Source organism: Amphibalanus amphitrite, unplaced genomic scaffold (genome assembly GCF_019059575.1).
Source record: "Amphibalanus amphitrite isolate SeventyFive unplaced genomic scaffold, NRLGWU_Aamphi_draft 002621F_arrow, whole genome shotgun sequence".
NCBI lineage: Eukaryota > Metazoa > Arthropoda > Thecostraca > Balanomorpha > Balanidae > Amphibalanus > Amphibalanus amphitrite.
The window spans coordinates 1741-23289 of record NW_024884030.1 but is presented as its reverse complement, the minus strand read 5'-3'; the positions used below and the strand labels follow the sequence as shown (position 1 = coordinate 23289).

The 21549-nt window shown below is 46.7% G+C and overlaps 2 protein-coding genes across 2 annotated transcripts; one reads left to right on the top strand and one right to left on the bottom strand.

Moving 5' to 3' along the window:
- Positions 1–319: 319 nt before the first annotated feature.
- Positions 320–8101, top strand: LOC122377202 (ras-GEF domain-containing family member 1B-like). The gene is made up of 7 exons (XM_043357160.1): positions 320–442; positions 1753–1896; positions 4282–4371; positions 5234–5355; positions 5872–6023; positions 6561–6633; positions 7094–8101. Exons 1-7 carry the CDS (start codon positions 419–421, stop codon positions 7113–7115), a joined length of 627 nt encoding a protein of 208 aa, XP_043213095.1. The 5' UTR covers positions 320–418; the 3' UTR covers positions 7116–8101.
- Positions 8102–17067: 8966 nt separating this feature from the next.
- On the bottom strand, positions 17068–20683 carry LOC122377203 (neuropeptide SIFamide receptor-like; the record flags this gene model as incomplete). The annotated part of the gene is made up of 2 exons (XM_043357162.1): positions 17068–18295; positions 20394–20683. Coding segments are annotated over 2 exons (786 nt in total), but the record flags the coding sequence as incomplete, so codon positions are not given.
- Positions 20684–21549: the final 866 nt, after the last annotated feature.

Sequence of the window (21549 nt, the reverse complement as noted above, 5' to 3'; positions counted from 1 at the left end):
ACCAGTGCCACTTTTGGTATCCCTGGATGGCCTGGTGTTCTTAATGGACAAAAGTGTAAATGCCGTTTATTTGAGCATTTGTCTGTATGGTTCTCACCTTTCTTCTTATTTTTACATTATCATTGGCTACTTCATGGCTACTTTATCAATGTTGTTACTCTGAAAATGTGTAATAATTTGCCCATCCAGCCCATCAAAACAACTTTCCGTTGCGGTAAATTTTTCTTCGTGACTAACTTACCTCCGGAGAAAGTGATGGCGTGGAAATCCTTTTGTTTTTGTCATTGGCTCTATCGGTGACTGTTTTTTTTTTTTTCGTTTGCCTCAGGAGTCTCCTCGAATTGACACGGCCTACAAGGACCTGAAGACGACCAAGAACCTGGAGAACTACATCCAGTGGTTCAACAGGCTCAGCTACATGGTGGCCACAGAAGTCTGCATGGTGAGTGCCGCGTCGCCGCACCGAGATCACATACGGAGAATTAGGCAGGCGCGAAAAACTGTATTATTTTGAGGACTGGAGGATCAATGCCGTTCAACCATTAACATACATATTTGAAAGTTAGTTTAGATTAGACATTTCAAGGTCACTCAAGGAAGAGCAATAGTAGTATTGATTGCGAATTGTGCAATCAATAATAAGATGCTTGTGATATTTCGCGAATTGGTCTGTAATGCATTTGCCTCAAGGTTTTACCTGAATTTTGTAGCGTTAAGCCACATTCACTTGCGTTGAAAGTCGAGTCCTAAGAGTATTTACAGCGGCTAAAATTTCATCATAAATGACTATTTTGAGACTGAGCTCTTCGGTGAGTTCTCGCTACATATTGCCTGCCAATTCCGCGCTATATTCGATGTGTAATCATCCTTTAGATGATCGATTCATCTCGTCAACGATAAGCGGTGTGGCTAATTGCGAGACCAAAGGGATCGGGCGCTTCCCACCACTCGAAATCCGACCTAGATGAGTGGCTGTGGATGATGAACACTCGAATTTCGCAGAAATGTGAGGGTGTTTGATTAATGCAAACCAAACATCATTTGATGCGTCGCGAAAGAGAGAAATGTGGTTCATTTCTACCGTCGAAAAGCATGAATGCCGAGAACGGATAGAGATGACATTTTATAATTTGCAGTAGACGAAAAGAGATTGTGTGTGGACGTAATCTTCCTGAGATGGATTCGGACAATTAGTGCTCATTGCATTCAGTTTTTGTTGTGAAAATGTTACGTTGTCTTTCTTGCAGATTAAACACTAAATACATATAGCTAAAATGATAATTTATGTAGGGTTATAAAGGATACTAAGGCTATAAAGGATACTAAATACTGAAGACTTTAGCTTTTTGTGGTCACTAGCTAGGTCATGTTTGGCGCTGGACAATGGACATAGCGCCAGCTATATAGATGTCTAGGTCCATGTGTCATCTTTCGCTGATATTCAAGATGTACGGTAATCGTAGCCTATCTCTATCCCCTCAGCGTGTGAAGAAGAAGCACCGGGTCCGCCTGATCGAATATTGGATAGAGGTGGGACGCGATTGTTATAACCCATCTCTATTTTACCCTCAGCACGTGAAGAAGAAGCAGCGGGTCCGCCTGATCGAGTACTGGATAGAGGTGGGCCGCGAGTATTATAACCCATCTCTATTTTACCCTCAGCACGTGAAGAAGAAGCAGCGGGTCCGCCTGATCGAGTACTGGATAGAGGTGGGACGCGAGTGTTATAACCCATCTCTATTTTACCCTCAGCACGTAAAGAAGAAGCAGCGGGTCCGCCTGATCGAGTACTGGATAGAGGTGGGACGCGAGTGCTTCAACACGGGCAACTTCAACTCTCTCATGGCCATCATCGCCGGACTAAACATGTCGCCCGTCGCCCGGCTCAAGAAAACGGTGAGAAAGACGTCCTGGGGTCGCTTTGGATGGTGAGGTTGAATGATGAGCTATTTATTTGGCTAGTTGGTTTGTTGTGGGAAGTGTGACTGGGTGAGTGATAATCGTATCGTGTTAACCCGCGCCCGGCTGGGGGTCCTGGATTTCCACGCCCTGCTGGGGGGGGGGGGGTGTTCAAACACCCCCCCCTTGTAACTCGGCTCCTGGGCCACGTAGCGATACGCGGAAGGCGGCGTTCGAAAGAGCGTCAAAAATAATGACGAAATCACTTCGGTCAATTTTTTGGTCAGGTCAAAGGTCAGGTCACCAGAGGTCATTGAAGGCAAAAATTCGCCGATTTCCAGGTCGAATGTCGAAAATTTCCAAGAAGCTAACGCATAACTCGAGAACCAATAGAGCTACAGCGCCGCGGAAAAGCGCATTCGATAGCCCTTTTAACGCCCTTTCTGAATAATTCTCTTAGATTTGACCTAACGTCAACGGTTTTCCCTGCAGGGGGCAAAAACTGCAAAAATAGCCGATTTTTTCGGAAACAGTTTTTCTGCAATAACTTTTGACCCAAGCCTTGTACGAGCTTACTTTTACCGGCATTGTGTTCCTCTTGTCAAGACGCATCGAATGAACTATAAGTTGACCTTGAAAGGTCAACTTGAAAATTTGACCTCAGGTCAAGGTCATGACCTGACCGGAAACGGTCATGTTGCATATCAGTCGATCCGTATCGTCGAGCTGAACACATCTAAGGCGTTTTCATCGCTCTAGCATGCCTCTATCAAAAGTTATTTGCGAAAAACTGTTAGATACCATTCGTGACCTTAGATGACCTCAGGGCATAAACAAGGGTCACATACACCATTTTCATGTTCATTGTGTTTAAAACACTTGTAATTCGGTGTTTAGGAGTGTTTATAATGTCTTTTGTCCAAAACAGACGCTTTTCAATTTTCTCCCATTGACTTATAATGGGGAGGTCGCAAAATTGACCTGACCTTAGGTCATCGATATCAAAATTCTGAGATATACATTTTGTACATGCTATTACTCTCAGCAATCGCTGAAAGTTTCAAAGCGATCGGTCACTCGGTGTAGCTATGACAGACATTGAAACTTTTTATGAGGTGAGGTCACTTCAAGTGACCTGGTGACCTGACCTTGAATGACCTTGGTCTGAAATTTTCACAACATGTGTAGAATTGATGTATGATAAGGTGTACCAAAAACGGCGGCGCTCCGCGCCGCCGTTTTTGAGATATTTGCGAAAAACCACAAGGGGGGTGTTCAAACACCCCCCCCAGCAGGGCGCGGGTTAAATTGACTTCAATATTATGAGCATCCTGATTTTGGTTGACATGAATCATATCTTGCCGCACGTGTCTTGTGTAGTCGCGTGACTTCCAAAACATCTTGCCGCTCAGAAACATTTCAACTCCCAAATCATATTATGACAATCTGTTCCAGCCCAGCTGTGATCATTCCATCTCATCTGTATACATAATCACACATTATTCCCATGGCTTCGGTTTAATATTCTGCGAGCCGTAGATATCCCAACAATGTAGTGTCGCCATCTTGAAACGAAAATAAATCATGACTGCTCTGTGTCAGGAAACCCTTGTGTGACTCGAATTCAGCAAGCGTAGCAGATCGCGAGTAGCCACCGCTCGTGATACGATAGACCAGGGAACGCGGCTGCTAAAATATTCATGATGCTATACCTTGGGATGTCCCATGCGATATGCCGCGATATTATATTTTCTTGTCACGTTTCATGGAAATCAGATAGTAATATTGTTAGCTGGAGCTTTTGACTTTCAAGGTGTTGCACGGAAAAGCACTTGTCGATTCGCGGAATAGTATGCTTTGCATTGCTTTGATGCTTAAGTTGTTTTTATAGTCACGTAGGTACAATAGTGTGAGCTATTTTGCTTTATCATGTTTTGAGTGACAACGCACTATCTACGTTCTTTTCTAAGGGATGGCATATGTCTGTTGGCCTTATCTGTGCGCCAATAGATTTTGATTTATGCCTGTTTGTGATTACGTATTCCTTGTGTCTTCTGTCTGACATCCGAATATATGATTTCTTCCGTGTTTGGCGCTGTCTGATAGTCTGATCCCTTTTCACCACTTGTCTAATCTTACCGATCACATGTCTGGTCCCGTGTCTACCTGTCAGACATTGTCTGACCTTTGACTTGTCTGAAGTTGTATGATGCTCTTTGCCCCGTATCCTATATGGCGTAGTCTGTTGTCTGACCCTGCCTCTCCCATTTGTCAGACATCTGATCCCGCGTCTGTCCTGCGTCATATGTTGTCTTCCCATGTATCTGGTGTGTTTCTGATGTTGTCTGTTGTCTGATTTCCGCTTTCTTCCTATGTCTGCAGTGGTCTCGAGTGGACAGCGCTCAGTTGTCTGTTCTCGAGCAACAGATGTCACCGTCCTCAAACTTCCTCAGCTACAGGAGGACACTGCAGGTGAGAGGATAGTGAAAGGAGAGAGGGTGGTGGGAGGACAGCGGAGGACAGAGGATGGTAGGAGTAAAGATAGAAGGTGGATTGGGGAGATGAATGACAAAGAGAAGCGCAGATATAGAGGATAGAAGGGGATGGGAGAGAGTGTCCTAGGGACGAGAGAGTCTAAGATCGTAGGTGGAGGGTAGAAAGACGAAGAATGGGAGGGCGATACATGAAAGACGAAACAGAAGCGAATAAGAGAAAGAGGGCGAGAGGGAGGGGGAGTAGGTGAGGGCCGTATGGACGAAAAGGCTCCGAACGATGGGAGTTTGCTATGAAACAAAAGCTCCACGTGCGGAAAGGAATTCAGAATCGTCTATGTACCACAATTCCCCGTGTCTTTTGTGGCTCGACTAAGGTTACGCACGAACTTCATAAGTGTTCGACGCATTTGCCTGCAGGTCGAGTTTTCCTAGGTTTTAAATTCTGCCGAAAAGAATTGCCTATTGAGTGTCCTGTTGACAACTTTATGCCAACTTTAAAAGTAGATAAGTGATACCGTAGAATCGTTGAATAAGATATAATTTCCGTCCGAAATCATACCACTGAAACAACTGCTGCATATAGCTAAGTTAAGTTACGTAAGTTGCATTAGTTGTAGCTTACACGTCCGCTAGTGGATCGAACTATGCAGTAAGTGAAAATCTGGGAGTTCTCTGGCATTTGAATAATGCAGATTATCTGTGCGACTGCCACCACTATGATGTATGATGTATCAACATCAAAACGTGCTGCTCCATCCATCCCAGTGTATAACCTACAAACCTGTCAGCCACTTATTCGACTCACACCCACGTGTTTGCGCGCTTGTGTGCTCCCCCAGGCTGCCATGTGGCGTTCTTCCAACTCCGACACGGGCTCCGATGGCAGACAGAGGATTGTCATACCGTTCTTCTCACTACTCGTCAAGGATCTGTACTTCCTCAACGAGGGATGCGCCAACAGGTCAGTGGCAAGGATGAGTGGAAGGATGAGTGTGAAGGATGGTAAATTATTGATTGATTGATTGATTGATTGATTGATTGACTGACCGATTGATTGATTGCTTCATTGATTCATTCGTTCATTCATTCATTCATTCATTCATTCATTCATTCATTCATTCATTCATTCATTCATTCATTCATTCATTCATTTATTCATTCATTGGCGACGATTGAATGCATATTGACGGTTGCCGAAATGTTTTAGTGGGGAATGATGGGCTATCTGTCAGTTTTTGTTTTCCTGATGTTGCAGAAACTTTGGTGTGTGATTGACAAACTATAGCCAGCTCCAAATTGACTCGTTTGGCAATTTAGTATGGCGGGAAGGATCGGTTTTCTCGGCTTTTACATGTTTGTGTTGTGAATTAAGTGGCGCTTTTATCAAAAAGGTACGTCTCAGCTTTTCGCCATTATATTACGCGTCTTTAAATCCGTCCCTAGCGCCAGTATAATCGTCCGGCCTTTCTCCTTCTAGACTGGTGGACGGCCACATCAACTTTGAAAAGTTCTGGCAGCTGGCCAAGCAGGTGACTGAGTTCATAGCCTGGAAACAGGTGACCTGTCCGTTTGTGAAGGAGAACAAGGTCATTCAGTACCTGATGACCGGTCCCGTCTATGACGAACATGGTAAGTGAGGAGGGGGAGGAAGAGAGAGAGAAAGAGAGGGAGAGAGAGAGAGAGAGGGAGAGAGAGAGAGAGAAAGAGAGGGGGAGAGAGAGAAAGAAAGAAAGAAAGAAAGAAAGAAAGAAAGAAAGAAAGAAAGGAAGGAAGAGCGAGAGAGAGGGAGAGAGAGAGAGAGAGGAAGGGAGAGAGAGGGGATGAGAAAGAGAAGGATAGAGCTAGGCTTTATCCGTCTATGCATCTGCTTCTACTTTGCCCGTTTTTTTTGTTTTTTTTTTTTTTGTTTTACGTGATGCATCACATCCAAGTTCAAACCTTCGATCTGTACCGTACTCCTTGTAATCCTACCATTCGAACCAGAATCAATCAGTTATGAATGGAGCATGACCCCGAATAGTGCAAGGTAACGTCTGTATAGCTAATATAAACCTGCTCGATACCTGCTCGTGCCGACTTTTACCAGGGAAATATGTGCATTATATAACAAAGCATATAAGCTCAGGCTGAGGTCGGCCCTAACGTCCGTCTTATCATTCTCTGCAGCTCTGTGGCTGGCCTCATACGACTGCGAGCACCCGGAGAACAGCTTCGAGAAGGACCGGCTCAAGGTTCTCAAGTGAGTAGCTGGTGGGCTCTCGGTGAAAAGATCGGATTTTTCTCATACGTATTAGGTTGGTCTTGAGTACTTAGTCCCAGGATGTAGTTTTTTCTTTGTTTAGGTCTTATGTAAATGTCACTTCAGTAGTTTGATGTGATCGGTGTTTTCAGTAGTAAATACGATTCCTGATTCTGGTAAGATTGCTGTCAGCTTGTCATAGCTGAGCTCTTAGACGTGTTTTGCAGTAGCATTTGACTCGGTGTCAATGTTTTGAACCTACCACAAAATATTTTTTTTTTTTTTAACAGGCTGCAAGTTCTTGAAAACGAGTTTCCGTGATATTAGATGATGTATCAGGGTTTCGCTCTTTTCATTTTCGTTTTTTTTTTTTTTTTTGTCTAAAAAATGCGTTTTATAACAGCTGCTTCTTTATGTTTCTGTAGCGCCTTTGCTAACAATCGGTTTCTTTTCTTCTTAGGTCCGAGAACGGAACTCCGTAGTGACATCATCACGTACCTGATGACGTCACGCGCCGCCTCGAGGAGTGACGTCACACCCAGCGCCGGACAGTGACGTCACATCAGTCGCCGGGCAGTACAAAACGACAGAGACGCGGCGCTTGCAGCCAACTGACGTTGATGACGTCATATGTATGACGTCACAGGCGGCGGTGGTGGCTGTCGCTACTTGCTAGTCATCGGAAGTGTTCCTGCGAGTGCTTATGAGTTTTTGCGAATGTTTGCGAGAGTTTGAGTTATAAGGTGTGTCCGGTGCAATACCGAAGTCCCAGCACCAGAATTTTGACGCCATCGACTCGCTGGTCCAAGTCCAGTGATGACTCGCCGCTGGGTGAACATGATGACACTTTGACGTCAATGTGACGCCATACTGACGTCACTGAGTGTTGATGTTGTGCCGCACTGACGTGTCTCCGTATGATGTGATTGTCTTAGCCGTCGCTGTCTGCTACGATGGTTGTACCAAGAGATTCACAGTCACTGTATTAAGAGGGTCATTTGGGTGGCTGAGCCCATCCCTCGTTGCTATGTGGATACCAATCTAAGCGATGCGGACTGTTCTTGTCATATATCCACCCCCTCCAAGGGTTGACCGAGGGCCGCTGATTTGACATTGACAGTGGCTCGATCCTTCTTTGCTGCCAGTCAAGGCAGCCTTCCCAAGCTGCATTCGGACTACTGCTGATGCCTGATACCGTGTTGAGTTGGGTAAAGTCTTCAATGAGGCAGCTATTGCGATCGTGTAACTATTGTTTTTTTAATGTTGCATTGTGTTAGTCATATGATTGGCCCGATTGTGTGATCATTCCTCGTGGATTTGTCGCTTTTCTATTGTTGTTTTTCGTTTTGTGAATATGCCGCTTTTCTGATTACATGTCGAGTAGCTGATTGATTTGTTGTCGATGGTTTTTGTGTTACTTTTGTACATATATACTACGGAGAGAATACACGTCCCTGATTCCCAGCTATTAGAGATGTTTGAGAGGGCAAAGTAGATAATATCTTTATGGTTTCGAATCTGTCACAATACATCGTGGTGGGCCACAATCTGACAAGTCTCAACTCACCCCCAATTTAAATAGTGCATAACACAAGCAGTGGTTTGTGGACGCACCTTTTCGTTCCATTCAAACCAGCTCCTGGACTGCTTGTGAACAAGATGCTCTTAAGCGACTTTCGACAGGGCACCAAAGCAAAGTTTTACAAAAACAATTTTTTGAAAAATGTCATCGGATGATTTTGTTAAAAATTACATTTTTGGAATCAGCTCACCGTCAGCTTTCGAATGGTATATTTCGTTTCTTTGTGTGGATGAAATGACTTTCCGACGAACCATGTAGAAGCAGAGCCGACAGCTCTGACTGTATTACTGCAGTGCCATATCCGGGATCCAATAAGGCTGCAGTGCTGCCATCTACGTCGAAGCTGCCGATTCGATGTTTGATGCGGCAGCCTATGCTGGTAAGAAGCCAAAACGTTATCTCGTCTTTACAATAGCGTACCGTTCATTACTTTATCCGTATTTGTTTGTTTTGTTGGGTTAGGCCCTTTCGGTCCAATGGGACCATTTCAGAGCCGGGAGGATGATAGGATATAGGGGGAGACATTGGTCTGGACAGGCACCCTAGTGAGTCACCGGGGCTGAGCCCGTCCAGAGGACAGGCCACCCAGCCCCAAGGTACTCACTGCACCCGGCTACGGGGTGCGCTCCCTCGGGAGCAGCGGTGCCGCTCCAAGGGAGCAGCCCGCATGGGATAAAGTTGCCTGTACAGCCCGGAGGGGGTTGCGGCGTGGAGGAGAAGGATTTCAGTGTCCTGAGGATAGAAGCTCGGAACGGTGACTTGATCCGTAACTACATCCGACGTTAAACAAGCCAGCAGTTCATTGTTCTTCGCCGTTTCTAACTAGCCTTTCATTTTTCCTTGCTGTATCCCTTCATCATGCTACCAGTTCTGAACACTTTGCAAGCCGCAAAACTGTTCTAACATTTAGTGAGATTAGAATAACCAAAAAATCGTGTTTTGATAAGATATTACAGACTTCTATTGATAACCCCACCGTGCCTGTATTTGACTTTTGCCGAACGACTTCTGTGCCCTCTGTTTGCACTCAGGCGGAGGCGGAGCGCCTTGTGGTCCAGTCCGGCGCGCGGATCGACCCACAGAACGAGGCGGAGCGCCCGCCGCTGCAGATGGCGCCACCGGGGCTGGCGAGCGACCTCCAGCAGCTGGCGCCGCCCTTGATGGAGCTCACCGCGGGCACAGATGACAGCACCGTCGACTGGTCGTTGCAGTGTCTTTCGAGGCGACGGATCGCGCTGTACCTCACCAGCTGTACCATGTTTTATTGCTTTATCCCTCAAAGACGCTATCGTTGTGACAAGGCATACTTGCAATCTTCAGTTCGAGTTCGATCCAGTCAGCTGTGGTGTTGCTGTTATTTTGTGATGCAGAGTGTTGGTGACGCGGCTTCAGGAGCACTTATTGCGTAGTCTCACCTGTCTTGTCTGTGTTTGTATGTATATTTTTGACGTATGTCTCAGTTAGGTTGGCCGTATGCCGATGTCTTGGTGAGTGAACTTTTACAAAGCACCGCTAGTTGGATATTGTAGGAGGTAGTTGGATACTGTAGCAGGTAGGTTGTGTCTGTAGCTGCCAAGCGAATTTCACTGTAGTCTATAGGACGTTGCACGGACGTTTATTGGATGTTGGCTGAGCGTCGCTGGCAGTCCGGCTGTGCGCGTCTCCGTGCGCGGACGCGCCGCCCTAGCGCGGCTCTCCTCCCCTCCGAGCCCTGTCAGCCTCTCCTTGTGTGTGTGAGCTGCCGAGTGAGTGCGAGACCTGCACGGTATCATCGGTTACTCGATTTGCGTCTGTCCACCGCATCGTCCAAGCCGAGCTCGGATGACTGACTCCGGCGCTGGATCTGAGACCTGTCCAGCGAGCGACAACCCACCTGATCACAGTCCAGCGAGCGGCGACTCACCTGACCACACCGGCACCTTCTGCTGGTGATGATTGGTTTGGTGGCGTCACTGCAGCACCAGCAGCAACACCAACTTCAACTGCAACATGCATCGCGACATCACCCGGTACTTAACCCTCCTGGTCATCGTCCGACTCCTGATCGGCGCTGCCTGCCCCGCTCCCAGGCCCCAGCCCGTGGCGCCGACACCGCTCGGGGGCGTTCCCGGGTCGGCCGGCCGGCGGAGCTGCGCCACTGGGTGATCGCCTGATGCGTGACGTCACCGATAGCCCGCTGCCGCGACCGAGAACTGGGCCCTGTTTCACCCGTGATAGCAGCCTGCTGCTTTTACACGTGTCAAATTGGGTTTCCATGGAAACATCAACAGGCCCATTGCTCCAACACTACCACAAGTGTGACGTCAGCTCGCGCAATTTGATAGCAGCGTGGTAGCAGCGTCCCGTGAAACACCGCCCAGGGCCCTGTTTCACCGGTGATAGCAGCATGCTGCTTTTACACGTGTCAAATTGGGTTTCCATGGAAACATCAACAGGCCCATTGCTCCAACACTACCACAAGTGTGACGTCAGCTCGCGCAATTTGATAGCAGCGTGGTAGCAGCGTCCCGTGAAACACCGCCCAGCTGCCCGACCTGGGCCCTGTTTCACCGGTGATAGCAGCACGCTGCTATTACACGTGTCAAATTGGGTTTCCATGGAAACATCAACAAACCATGACGCCGTCAATCTGTGTGATGTCATCAAATATTGCTGCTAACATCTTCACGGCCGTGCGATCAAACCAATGCTATCAAACGCATTCAACGAGACAGCAACTCTGTTCCAAACGCAGCTCACGGATTTCACGAAACGTCATTAGTGTGACCTCATCACATTACGTCAGCTCGCGCAATTTGACAGTAGCGTGCTGCTATCACCGCGCCGGTGAAACAAGGCCCTGCTGCCCGACCGGGACCACCGAGGGATGACGTCACACCTGCGAGTCGCCAGCTGCCCCGACCCCGGGTCAAGGCCAGCGGCCGGCCGGCGCCGGCCAGTGCCGCGCGTGCCACCGCGGAGGGAGGGGGCCGAGAGCCCAGTGGTGCGTGCGCGAGTGATCCGGCGTGTGTGGATCGGCGGTCTGGGTCGCGGCGCGGTGCCCACCGAGGAAGACGCTCTTACGAACGTAAGCGTGGCCCCAGACGTCACCAGAGGAGTTGGACGGGAGCCGGTGATGGACTGGTCAAGATAAGTGCCCTGAACATTCAGTCACTGAAGCCCAAAATAGCCGACCTCACCCATGAACTTACCCGATTTGATTATGATTTTGTCGTTTTATCGGAGACGTGGCTGAAATCATCTGTACCCAACCGCTTACTCACTTTTCCAGGTTACTCTTTGAAACGCTCTGACCGCTCATATGCGCCACTCGGTCACGGTGGTGTCGCCATTCTGTTCCGTGATTCATATGTGCAGAAACCGATCAAAGTCCCTCTCTCTGACGATCCAAACTGTAAGCTAGAATCGCTCTGGTCACTGTTTACCTGGGATAAAAATCGTAGATTAATCATTGCCGCTTTGTACCGCCCGCCTCGTCGCACCGTCGCTGCACTCGATGCCGACTTCACTCCTTTAGAGCAGCAGTATCAGCATGCTCTGATTCATTGCCCAGAGTGTGACGCAGTGCTTGCCGGAGATTTAAACTGTGACTGGCTTGCGGCTGGACCCTCGAAGCGAGCTCTCAGCGACTTTGTATCGAAATATTCTATGCTTCACCACGTCAACGAACCGACATTCTCATCCGGCTCTGCCATAGACGTCATCATCACTAACCGAGAGATCGTAGCTCGAAGGGGAGCTCGTTTTTGCCATTTTAGCCCTCACCTTTTTACTCGTGTACTGATCAGTGTCCCTCGTTTTCGTCTCAAGCCACGCGTCGTGCAATGTCGTTCTTTTAAACATGCAGTCGAATGCCGAACACACCGGATCTGACTCTCCCAAACCTGAGTCAATCGGGGGCCTTGAGTCAGTCCGGGAGAGTCAGAACAGCTGCTCTCTACTCTGACTCTCCCGGACTGACTGAGGTCGGCCGACGCCGCTGCAGATATATACCCTGACAAACCCGGCCGGAGACGAGATAAGAGCGAACGCTTCCTGCCCGTGTCCGTCCCCGGCAGGGACTGGCGCAGTGCAGTGGTGGACTCGTGTAGCGCTATTATTGTATTGTAGACAGAGAGACGGAACGGATCACGGCTGAACTAGGATCCGCGCCCCGCTGGGGTCCTGGATTTCCATTTCCACGCTCTGTTAGGGGAGGGGGTGTTTAAGCAACCCTATTTTGACACGGTTCCTGCGCCACGTAGCGACGCGCCGTAGGCGGTGTTCGAAAGAGCGTCAAAATAATGACGAAATTACTAAAGCCACTTGTTTGGTCAGTCAAAGGTCAGGTCAGGTCACCAGAGGTTATCGAAGGCAAAATTCCACCGATTTCAAGGTCGAATGTCGACAGTTTTCAACAAACCGACGCGCAACTCGGAAACTTATAGAGTTACAGCGCCGCGGAAACGCGCATTTGATAGCCCTTTTAACTTTCTTTCTTACTAATATCCTCATATTCGACCTTCCGTCAATGGTTTTGCCAACAGGGGGGGGGGGGGCAATAGCTGTCAAAATAGCCGCGATTTTTTTTGGAAACAGTTTTTCTGCAATAACTTTTGGCTCAAACCTTGCACGAGCTTACTTTTGCCGGCATTGTGTTCCTCTCGTCAGGACGCATCGAGCGAACCATACTTTGACATTGAAGGGTCAACTTGAAAAAGTTGAATTAAGGGTAAGGTCATGACCTGACAGGAAAAGGGTCATGCTGCATATCAGTCGATCCGTATCGTCGACCTCCTGAACACATCTGAGGCGATTTTATATCTCAGAAGCATACCTTTATCAAAAGGGTTTCGCGAAAAACTGTTAGATACCATTGGTGACTTGAGATGAACTCAGGGACATAAATAGGGGGTCACGGGTGCCATTTTCCAGTTCAGTGTGTTATTTCAACCCTCGCCGGACCTACTGGTTTTCTACATACGCGCCGTCCGAGGGGGGTGGGGGGTAAGATGCCCCGCGCCGTTTTGCCCCTGATAGAGCTAAGCCTCGCGGAAAAAACGAGCGTGTGTGCCGATGCGAGACGCAGCGACTGGCACCTGATTTTAAGGTCTTGGGCAACCGATGACCTCTGAGGTCAGATCGAGTGACCCAAGGCACGGGTTCGGTTTTTGGTAAATAACTTCGCAAAAAATGGTCGCAGAGCCGCGATTTTGGCACCAGCATGTTCGGCCTGGCTCAGGCGCGTCGAATGGTATACTTTTTGCTCGGGTGAGGTCAAGTTATTATGTTGACCTCGGGTCAAGGTCAGGTCAGAGCCCCCAGATCACGAAGTTGGTCGAAGGGGGTCATATCGCATATCATTCGATTTGGCAGGTCTTCCCGAGTCCATTGGTGGCTTCCCCGACTCGCTAGCTCAATTTGATCGAGTGTTTGAATGAAAACTCTTATTACCCTAGTGACGTCACAAATGACGTCACACATTACAAAAGTTAGGCATGTGACCTTGCCAACATTGCAAAAGTGAGGCATGTGCCCTTGCCAGGAGTGCATGAAATCACGATTCCGTGTGCTTGAGATAGTCTGAAATAGTTCCCGGTCCCAAAATGGCAGCTTTCATTTTCCCCATTGACTTATACCTAATGGTGAGGTCACGCGACCGACTTGACCTCATCATGGATAACGTATTACTAGGTGATCCATGACCTCATGTAATCTTTAGGAAAAAACACGAGATGTACAAGTTGTAAGACCTCTAGCCCTATTCCTGGCGGGGGGGGGGCCTCAGGAGCCCCCCCTGAGGTTTTTTGGTTATTTCTCCCAAACGCGATGAGCTAGGAAGCTCAAATTTTCTGACTTTTCCTAAAAGGCTTCTACGCAACATGTCTGAAAATTTTGAGTTGATCTGACCTCAGGTCAGGTCACCAGAGGCGGTTTGGTGACCCTACCTCAGAAAAGTTTGCAATCACGCCAGAGCTAGAGTTTTTGACCGATCAATTTCTTCTCTTCAGGCTTTAGTTAGGGTACCAGTATGTGCAATTTGTATATCTCGGAATTTTGATATCGGTGACCTAAGGTCAGGTCAGTTTCGCGACCTCCCCATTATAAGTCAATGGGGGAAAAATCAACTCCCTGTTTTTACCACTAAAACGGGTCGGAATGGCCCCATATACCATACATGACTTCATATACGATCAACCTTCACTACCTTGAGGTCTGTTTTGCTGTTGGGCAGCTGTGAGGTCATGTGACGTCATCAAAGGTCACCAAAGGTTTTTGGCCAATAACTCCGTACAGGAACAAGATACAGACGCGTGGATGGTCTCATTGTGTTCAGCTCGTCAAGACGCATCGAATGATATACATGATGACCTCGAGGTCACGTGACCTGTGGTCAACCTTTGACCTTGACCTTTCGAGGTCAACATATATATCATTCGATGCGGATTGACGAGAGGATCACGATGATGCCCTTAGTTTGTTCCTATCTTGACTAATTCGAAAGTTATTCGAGAAAAACTCTCTCCATATCTAGCGCCGCCATTTTGACTTTTTCGACCCCTGTGACGTCATCTTTGACCTGACCTGAAAATGACCTTGGTAAAAATTGTAGACCTTGTCCATGCGTATCCGATGCCGTTTACCGCTTGTCGCTATCTTGCTTCGTTCTCGAGATCTCAGGGGGGGGGGGGGCCGAATCGGCCCCCCCGCCAGTTTCTTGTCCCGGCGGAGCCCGCCAGGAATAGGGCTAGAGGATACTAGATCTTGTGAATTGTATCTACCTGTGAAAACTGTTGTGTCACTGAGGGCGCTGTGAAGATGCGGCATCTCAGGACCGTGCAGAGGTTCACTAATGACGTCATAGGTCAGTGAACTGACCTGACCGGAAAATGCAGTTGGTGTCGCAGATCCGGCTTGAATCTCAGATCAAATATGCCAAAGCTCTCTATTCTAGCGTGTTTCAAGTAATCGCGAAAAACAAAACGCTTACGTGATCCAACATGATCTTCAAGAGGTCAGCATGATTTGGTTACGCTCTTCCAAATACCATAAACACGGTTGCAAACATTTTATTTCATCAAACGACACACCGCCACGCCAGGGCTTTACACAACAAACACAAAAACAGAGTAAAAATCACGGTACATCAGAAAACTCTAGCCAACATAAATGCTAGAATTTAGCATTTCTGCTATCTTTAGAACGAAAAGGCAACATTCCACCGCTAAGTGTCAAGTTCTACACTAAATCTTGCTGTGCCATGGTACAATGAACATACTTTACGAGGAACGTCATCAACTCCCCGGTATGCAGTGGTGGTGACATTTCTCTAATCTATCTAAGAAGTAAGTGATGAAACACAACTTCATAGAAATGGGTTTTTGTTACCAGCCTTACAGAGACTGTAAATGACGGAACAAATTGAGATTTTCAAAGCAAATGTTGTTTTGGTTGCGTTTGCTAAAATTAGGCCTTTTGAACATATGTGTATGACAAAAAATGGTTCATAAGATTCGGAAAAAATTAGGCACGGAATACGCTAAGGTAAAACCATATACAACACCTACATTCCTGGAAGAATGAGGCTCTACACATTTACACAATATTGCAAGTAGCAACGTTTACACAAATTGCAACTCCCAGTGTGCGTGTTTCTGTCATTCTCAATTCTGCGCATTACCAAGAATATGCACAGTACAAAAATGACAATAGAATAACGAAGCAAGTGACATTTATGGACAATGTAGCGTTATACGTAAGTATACTGTTGCATTGTCTATATCGTTACCATGGAACTGATCATGACAAAGGTACAAAATTGTCACCTGTAAACTTCAACACATTCGCATCGTTTTCTAAATAATTACAATACAAAATCAAATGAAGGATCAGAAGCCTCAACGAACAGCCATTTGACAATTTAAAAAGTTGTCAGCACGCGTCATAATCGAGCCAGTGGTATCCATCGTCGTATTCTAACACCAAACCCTGTCCGCAAAGAGCTTATCAAGCTACACCCGTAGCATGTGACGTTTCACATTTAATGCGCACACATCGCGCATCGTTCTAAGCGTCAGAGCGTCCAGCGCACTCACCAAAAATTGGTGACGTCACAGTGCAGTATGTGACGTCACAGGCGACCAGCGCACTGCGAAAGTCACGTGACACAAACAACCTGCCAATGGTGGTACAACTTACGACAAATGTTGTGTTGCTCACACTGGTGATTTACAAATTACACTAGTGGTGCCATGCACCAAGAATATGCGTTGACTATCTATTGTATTGATGCGTGCAACACTTTCTAGTGCAGATTTACGCCATTTGCAAAGAATGACGTTACAATTATGGTCCTGAGGCGATTTGCGCGCTCGAAGGCAACCAGTATATGACACAATAGCCTAAATGCTAAATTTGACTGTCCATCGACCACTTTAACTACATTCATTTACAGCTTATGAACATTTATCATCGATATACACTTTTCGACATCCAAATATGGCATCAAATGCCAATCAGCAACGACTTATTTATCTAGAAATATATTATACCCTATCTCGATGTCTGTATGTCGATGATGAGTAGGGACAGGTCACCGTTCCATTATGTTGTTCACAAGCTGCATCTTGCAAAGTACTGCTGCATGCATTTGCTAGCTGACTAGCGACTATTACATGAAATACATAATTGCGCTAGGCAGCCACCGTACAAATCTAGGTGGCTGCCGCAACCGCTTTTACATAGATGACACCTTCGTCACTGTTTTGTCACCTATATGTACAGTATACACTAACGTTAAAGTACAATGATCTTTCTTTGTTGTTACCCGCTAGCAGAATCGTGTTTATTGTTGTTTGTATGACTAGTATTGAGGAAACTTATCAGAATATTTATGAATATGAGTACTATTTTGCCTGCAACTGTAGCTAAGTGTCGAACCCAAGCCTGCACCGAATACAAGGCAGAATTATTGAAAGTCTCAGGAAAGCAAGAGAAAGCTACTGCTTGCCGAAAAAGGACAGATGTAATGAAATAAATGAAAACCAATAGATACATAAGAAGACAGAGATAAAATATATAGTGACAAACATCAGGACGTAATGATTCCCCCGAAATGAAGGTATGTAAGTAGATTAAAAAAGAAAGGCTTCCACCTATGCTGTAGTCGCCAATTATATTTCTTACGTGCTAATATTTTTGTCCATATTTACATAGTTTTCACAACACCTCAACAATATTGCACTCTGAGTAAAACATTTACATGTTGCGCGTCATAGTCGTTTCAACGTCAGTGCATATAAAATACCGGTAAATGTTGCGGCATTCACATTGTGAGCATTCTTCAGCGTTGTTTTACAGAAGTTACACGTAGATACCTGGCTTGGAAGGAATAACAACACCCGAGACCGCTGAGTCATTCAGCCGGTCTTTGGTCTCCAACAACTCCAACTCTAACTCTGAGTTCGACTGCAGCTCCAACTCCAATCACATAAATCCTTCTTCCCTTCTTGCTGACATGCAGCTTTAAAACATACCGTTAAATGCATATCTCATCGTCGCCCTCTGTCGTTATTAACCTTATAAACTCATGTTTGGGGCGACGTTTATACCCCTGTTATATCGGGCTTCCGCCGCGCCTGCCCCCTTTCGGTGGCCTTTAGAGGCGTTAGTTGCGCAGAGTGCGCCACCGTCGCGCAGCTGGCTGTCGTCTGCAATGTTTGGCAGTGTGCGGAGCGTCTCAAAGTCGAATCAGTCGGCATCTGAATCCTAATCGGGGCGCAGCAGCTGCCCGATTTCACCAGCGCCTGGAAACCCTGACGATATTTAGCATTGAAAAACGCATAGAGAACCGGGTTAACGCAGGAGTTTGAAGCTCCAAGCCACTGAGCTAGCGGCATGGCAACGGAAAGAATGCGATCCATGCCTTCCGGGAGCTGCTCAAAGTCGGCGAACTTCACCAGGAGCCAGATGCCGTAGAGGGGAAGCCAGCTGAGAGTAAAGACGACCACCACCAGCATCAGCATCTTGACCACCTTGAACTTGGAGCGCTGCTGCATCCTCTTCAGCTGAACGTCCTTAGTGTCGCCGGGAATCGCGCGCCTGGGGAATAGCAAGCGGAATGCTGGTGATTTTATTGGGCTAACTGGAGGAGTGTTTACCGATAGGCGTTATCACAAGTGTATTTGCGGCCATTGGGGCGACGTAAGAAAAGAAGAAAACAACTGGCCCCAAGAACTTTAAATTATCAGTTAGCATGCACCTTTTCCTTGATATGTAAAGAATTTACCATTAATTGTTAGAGAAAATTGCATTTAAAATCTTCCATGTATGCTTTTTTCATCGTTTGCACAGTATGTTCTTTTACTAAGCTAGAAACACTAATTATAAATAGTTCCCGCATCATCAAGAACAATAGGGAAGGCTTGAAGTGAATACAACAATCTAAACGGTTTTGTAATCCATGTGAAGACACTTCTAAAATTGCCTGTGGAAATATTAAAGGCAAAAGTTCAACTTTTTCACAAGACGGATGGCTATAAACCTATTCAACGTGTGACAACTCAGCCGGTATATCGTCGCCTACAGCACAGCTTTCCCTAGTGACCGATAGAGGCGCTGCTATCGATGTCCGCCCGTGCCGCCTAACGCATGAATAACATGCTTTGTACCGAAAGTCGGGTATCAAGCATCACAATTCACAACTCTGGTTTGCTATGATATGACCAAAATTTATAAAACCTTGTCCCGTTTTTTCCCTACCAATGAACTTTGAACTCAAAGTGTTGAAAGCAAGTGCAGACGCAACAAAAGGTCATTTTAATTGAAGGCTACGAAAAGCCCTACCTTACAGCGTAAATTATCGTTTCAGGAGGGCTTATTAACCCGCGCCCCACTGGGGTCTGTGTATAACACGCCCTACTGGGGGGGGGGGGGCTATTCATAGCACCCCCTCCTAACTCCGAAACTACTAGGCCGATCGTCAAAATTCAAACGGCGTCTGATAGCCCCGGAAAAACTGTCGAGCAAAACCTAATTTCATTGACCTGGAGGTCACCGATGACGTCACAGGTCAGGTCAAAGTAAAAATTATTAGCACTTTGGCTTGTTCACATTTTGGGCTCTGGCCGCCGTCTAACAAGTCAGATCAGGCTCATTTTTGGTTTCCACACTCGTGAACAGATGCTCTAGATACCTTGAGGGTACCAAACTTGTACTTTGATTTTCAGGTCAGGGTCAGGTCATCACAGGTCACGAAAATATATCATGCATCGGTCTCGTGACACATGTTTTATGGTCCACTTAGGCCATAGATTTCGAATTTGATGTCGTCTGTGTCATTCGAGGTCATTTTGAGTCGAATTTAGCTTAGGTCAGGTCACTTTCAGGTCAAAAAGGTCAAATTTGGAAGTTGAAAATTTTCAACAAAAAAGGTGTCTATTGGATGCAGTTTGAGCTCAGGAACACGATGGTGCCATTTATATTGGTGTACGATGCCAAATACGTACTGAAAAATTGATTTAAAAAATTAATAATTGTGAATTTTTTGCAATAATGCGTATAACTTGGCCATTTTTGAAGATATTTTGCTAAAACTTGCTAGAGTTAGTCATAATCATGCGTTCTGTCACATATATTCCGGTTTTTTTTCGAAAAGTCAAAAACTTTTTGAAAAAAATATAAAAATATAAATTTTGAATATTATTATATAAAATTTTCGAACTTTTCAAAATTTTGAAAATTCGAGACAGCAGTTTGATAGCGCGGTCAATCCTGAGTCCTTTCATGCAAAGAAATTGGATCTAGCTTAAGAACTGAGCTCTTGGGAGCGATTGCCGTGGTTCAATGTTTTGCGTCGAAATCGGACGAACATGACGTCACTCTGACGTCATTTCCGGCCGACCTATGGTAGCTACGAAATTCAAATTTTGACACAAGGTGTCAAATTGATGCAGCCGAAGGTACTAAAAGTTTGGCGTCGATCTGTCAAGCGGTTTGGAAGTTATTGCAGAAAAACGAGAGGGGGGGCTATAAATGCCCCCCCCCCCAGTGGGGCGCGGGTTAATTAATTCTGAAATTTCCATCTACGCTGATATATTATGTCTCGAAGCGATCTGCGAATCAAAATCACCGATAATAACCGACTTGACGAGATCAACTGCATCTACAATTATATCATGCAGCTCTGCCTACAACTGACCTGGAGACCTTGATCCATATGCCGACATAGCAGATGACGATGAGCACCAGCGGCACCAGATAGCAGAGCAGCAGGTTCGCAGCGATGAAGAACAGGCCGCCGTCTACGCCCTTGGGCCACACTTCGTTACAGAGCATGGCGCCTCCTTGAGGACGGAGATCGAAGAACAACGGCCAAGGCATCATGAGCAGAGCGGGAAACAGCCAGATGACAGCTATGATGACGCGGGCCCGCTTGCGGGAAATGTGACAGCGCAGGCCGCAGCAGATAGCCAGAAACCTGTGCAGAAGGAGAAAAAGACGTTAGTGATAGTACAAGATGAATCTAGGATAAATAGAGCTGGGGAAGTTTGAGCTAGTATTTCAGAAACGCCGTCGTTAATGCGATTTCGCACAAACGTGAGGGTCCGACGATGAGCAAAGCGAATAAGCGGTGGTGCCAGTTGGAAATGCTCTTAAAAACGATTGACTAGGTAATAAAATAAGCTAAAAATATTTTAGAAACATCGCAAAGGCGTATGAAATGGCCGAAACTTATTTCTACGGCTGATTAGAATCCTTCCACTGAATTTGTTACATCACAATCTTCATTACGGAGCGAGCGAAGCGAGCGTAGTCTTTCCTTAGATTAACGGAAATTTCTGAGTATGAGCGGCCGGCCGGCCGGCCGGCCGGCCGTGGTCACGCTTTTGCGAGGCTTATATCTCAGCAACCACTTGACCGATTTACACGCGGTAATTTTTGTAGGGTAGCTTCATTCCTTCTACCAAGTATTGGACTATTCCCGATGCATGTGGGTGACCCCTTATGCACGTGCCACGTGCAAAACGAAGAGGTGTCACTTTTGTAATTGTTGCAATATCTCCGTAACTACTTGGCCGATTGCGCTGAAAGTTGGCATGTAGGTAGGCACCCACTAGAGGCAATGCATATCCATGTGCCAGAGTTGGGGTGCTGCTGCACGTGCGCACGTGCAGGGGTCGATTCCAGATCTCGAGAACGGCTGGACCGATGGCGCTCAAATTTGGTACATGGTTAGGGACCGGTTAGTAGGGTGCCGTGCAAAAGTCAGTTGGGACCCATTTTGCACGTGCGCACGTGCAGGGTGCCGCTTCCAGATCTCGAGAACGGCTGGGCCGATTGTGCTCAAATTCGGC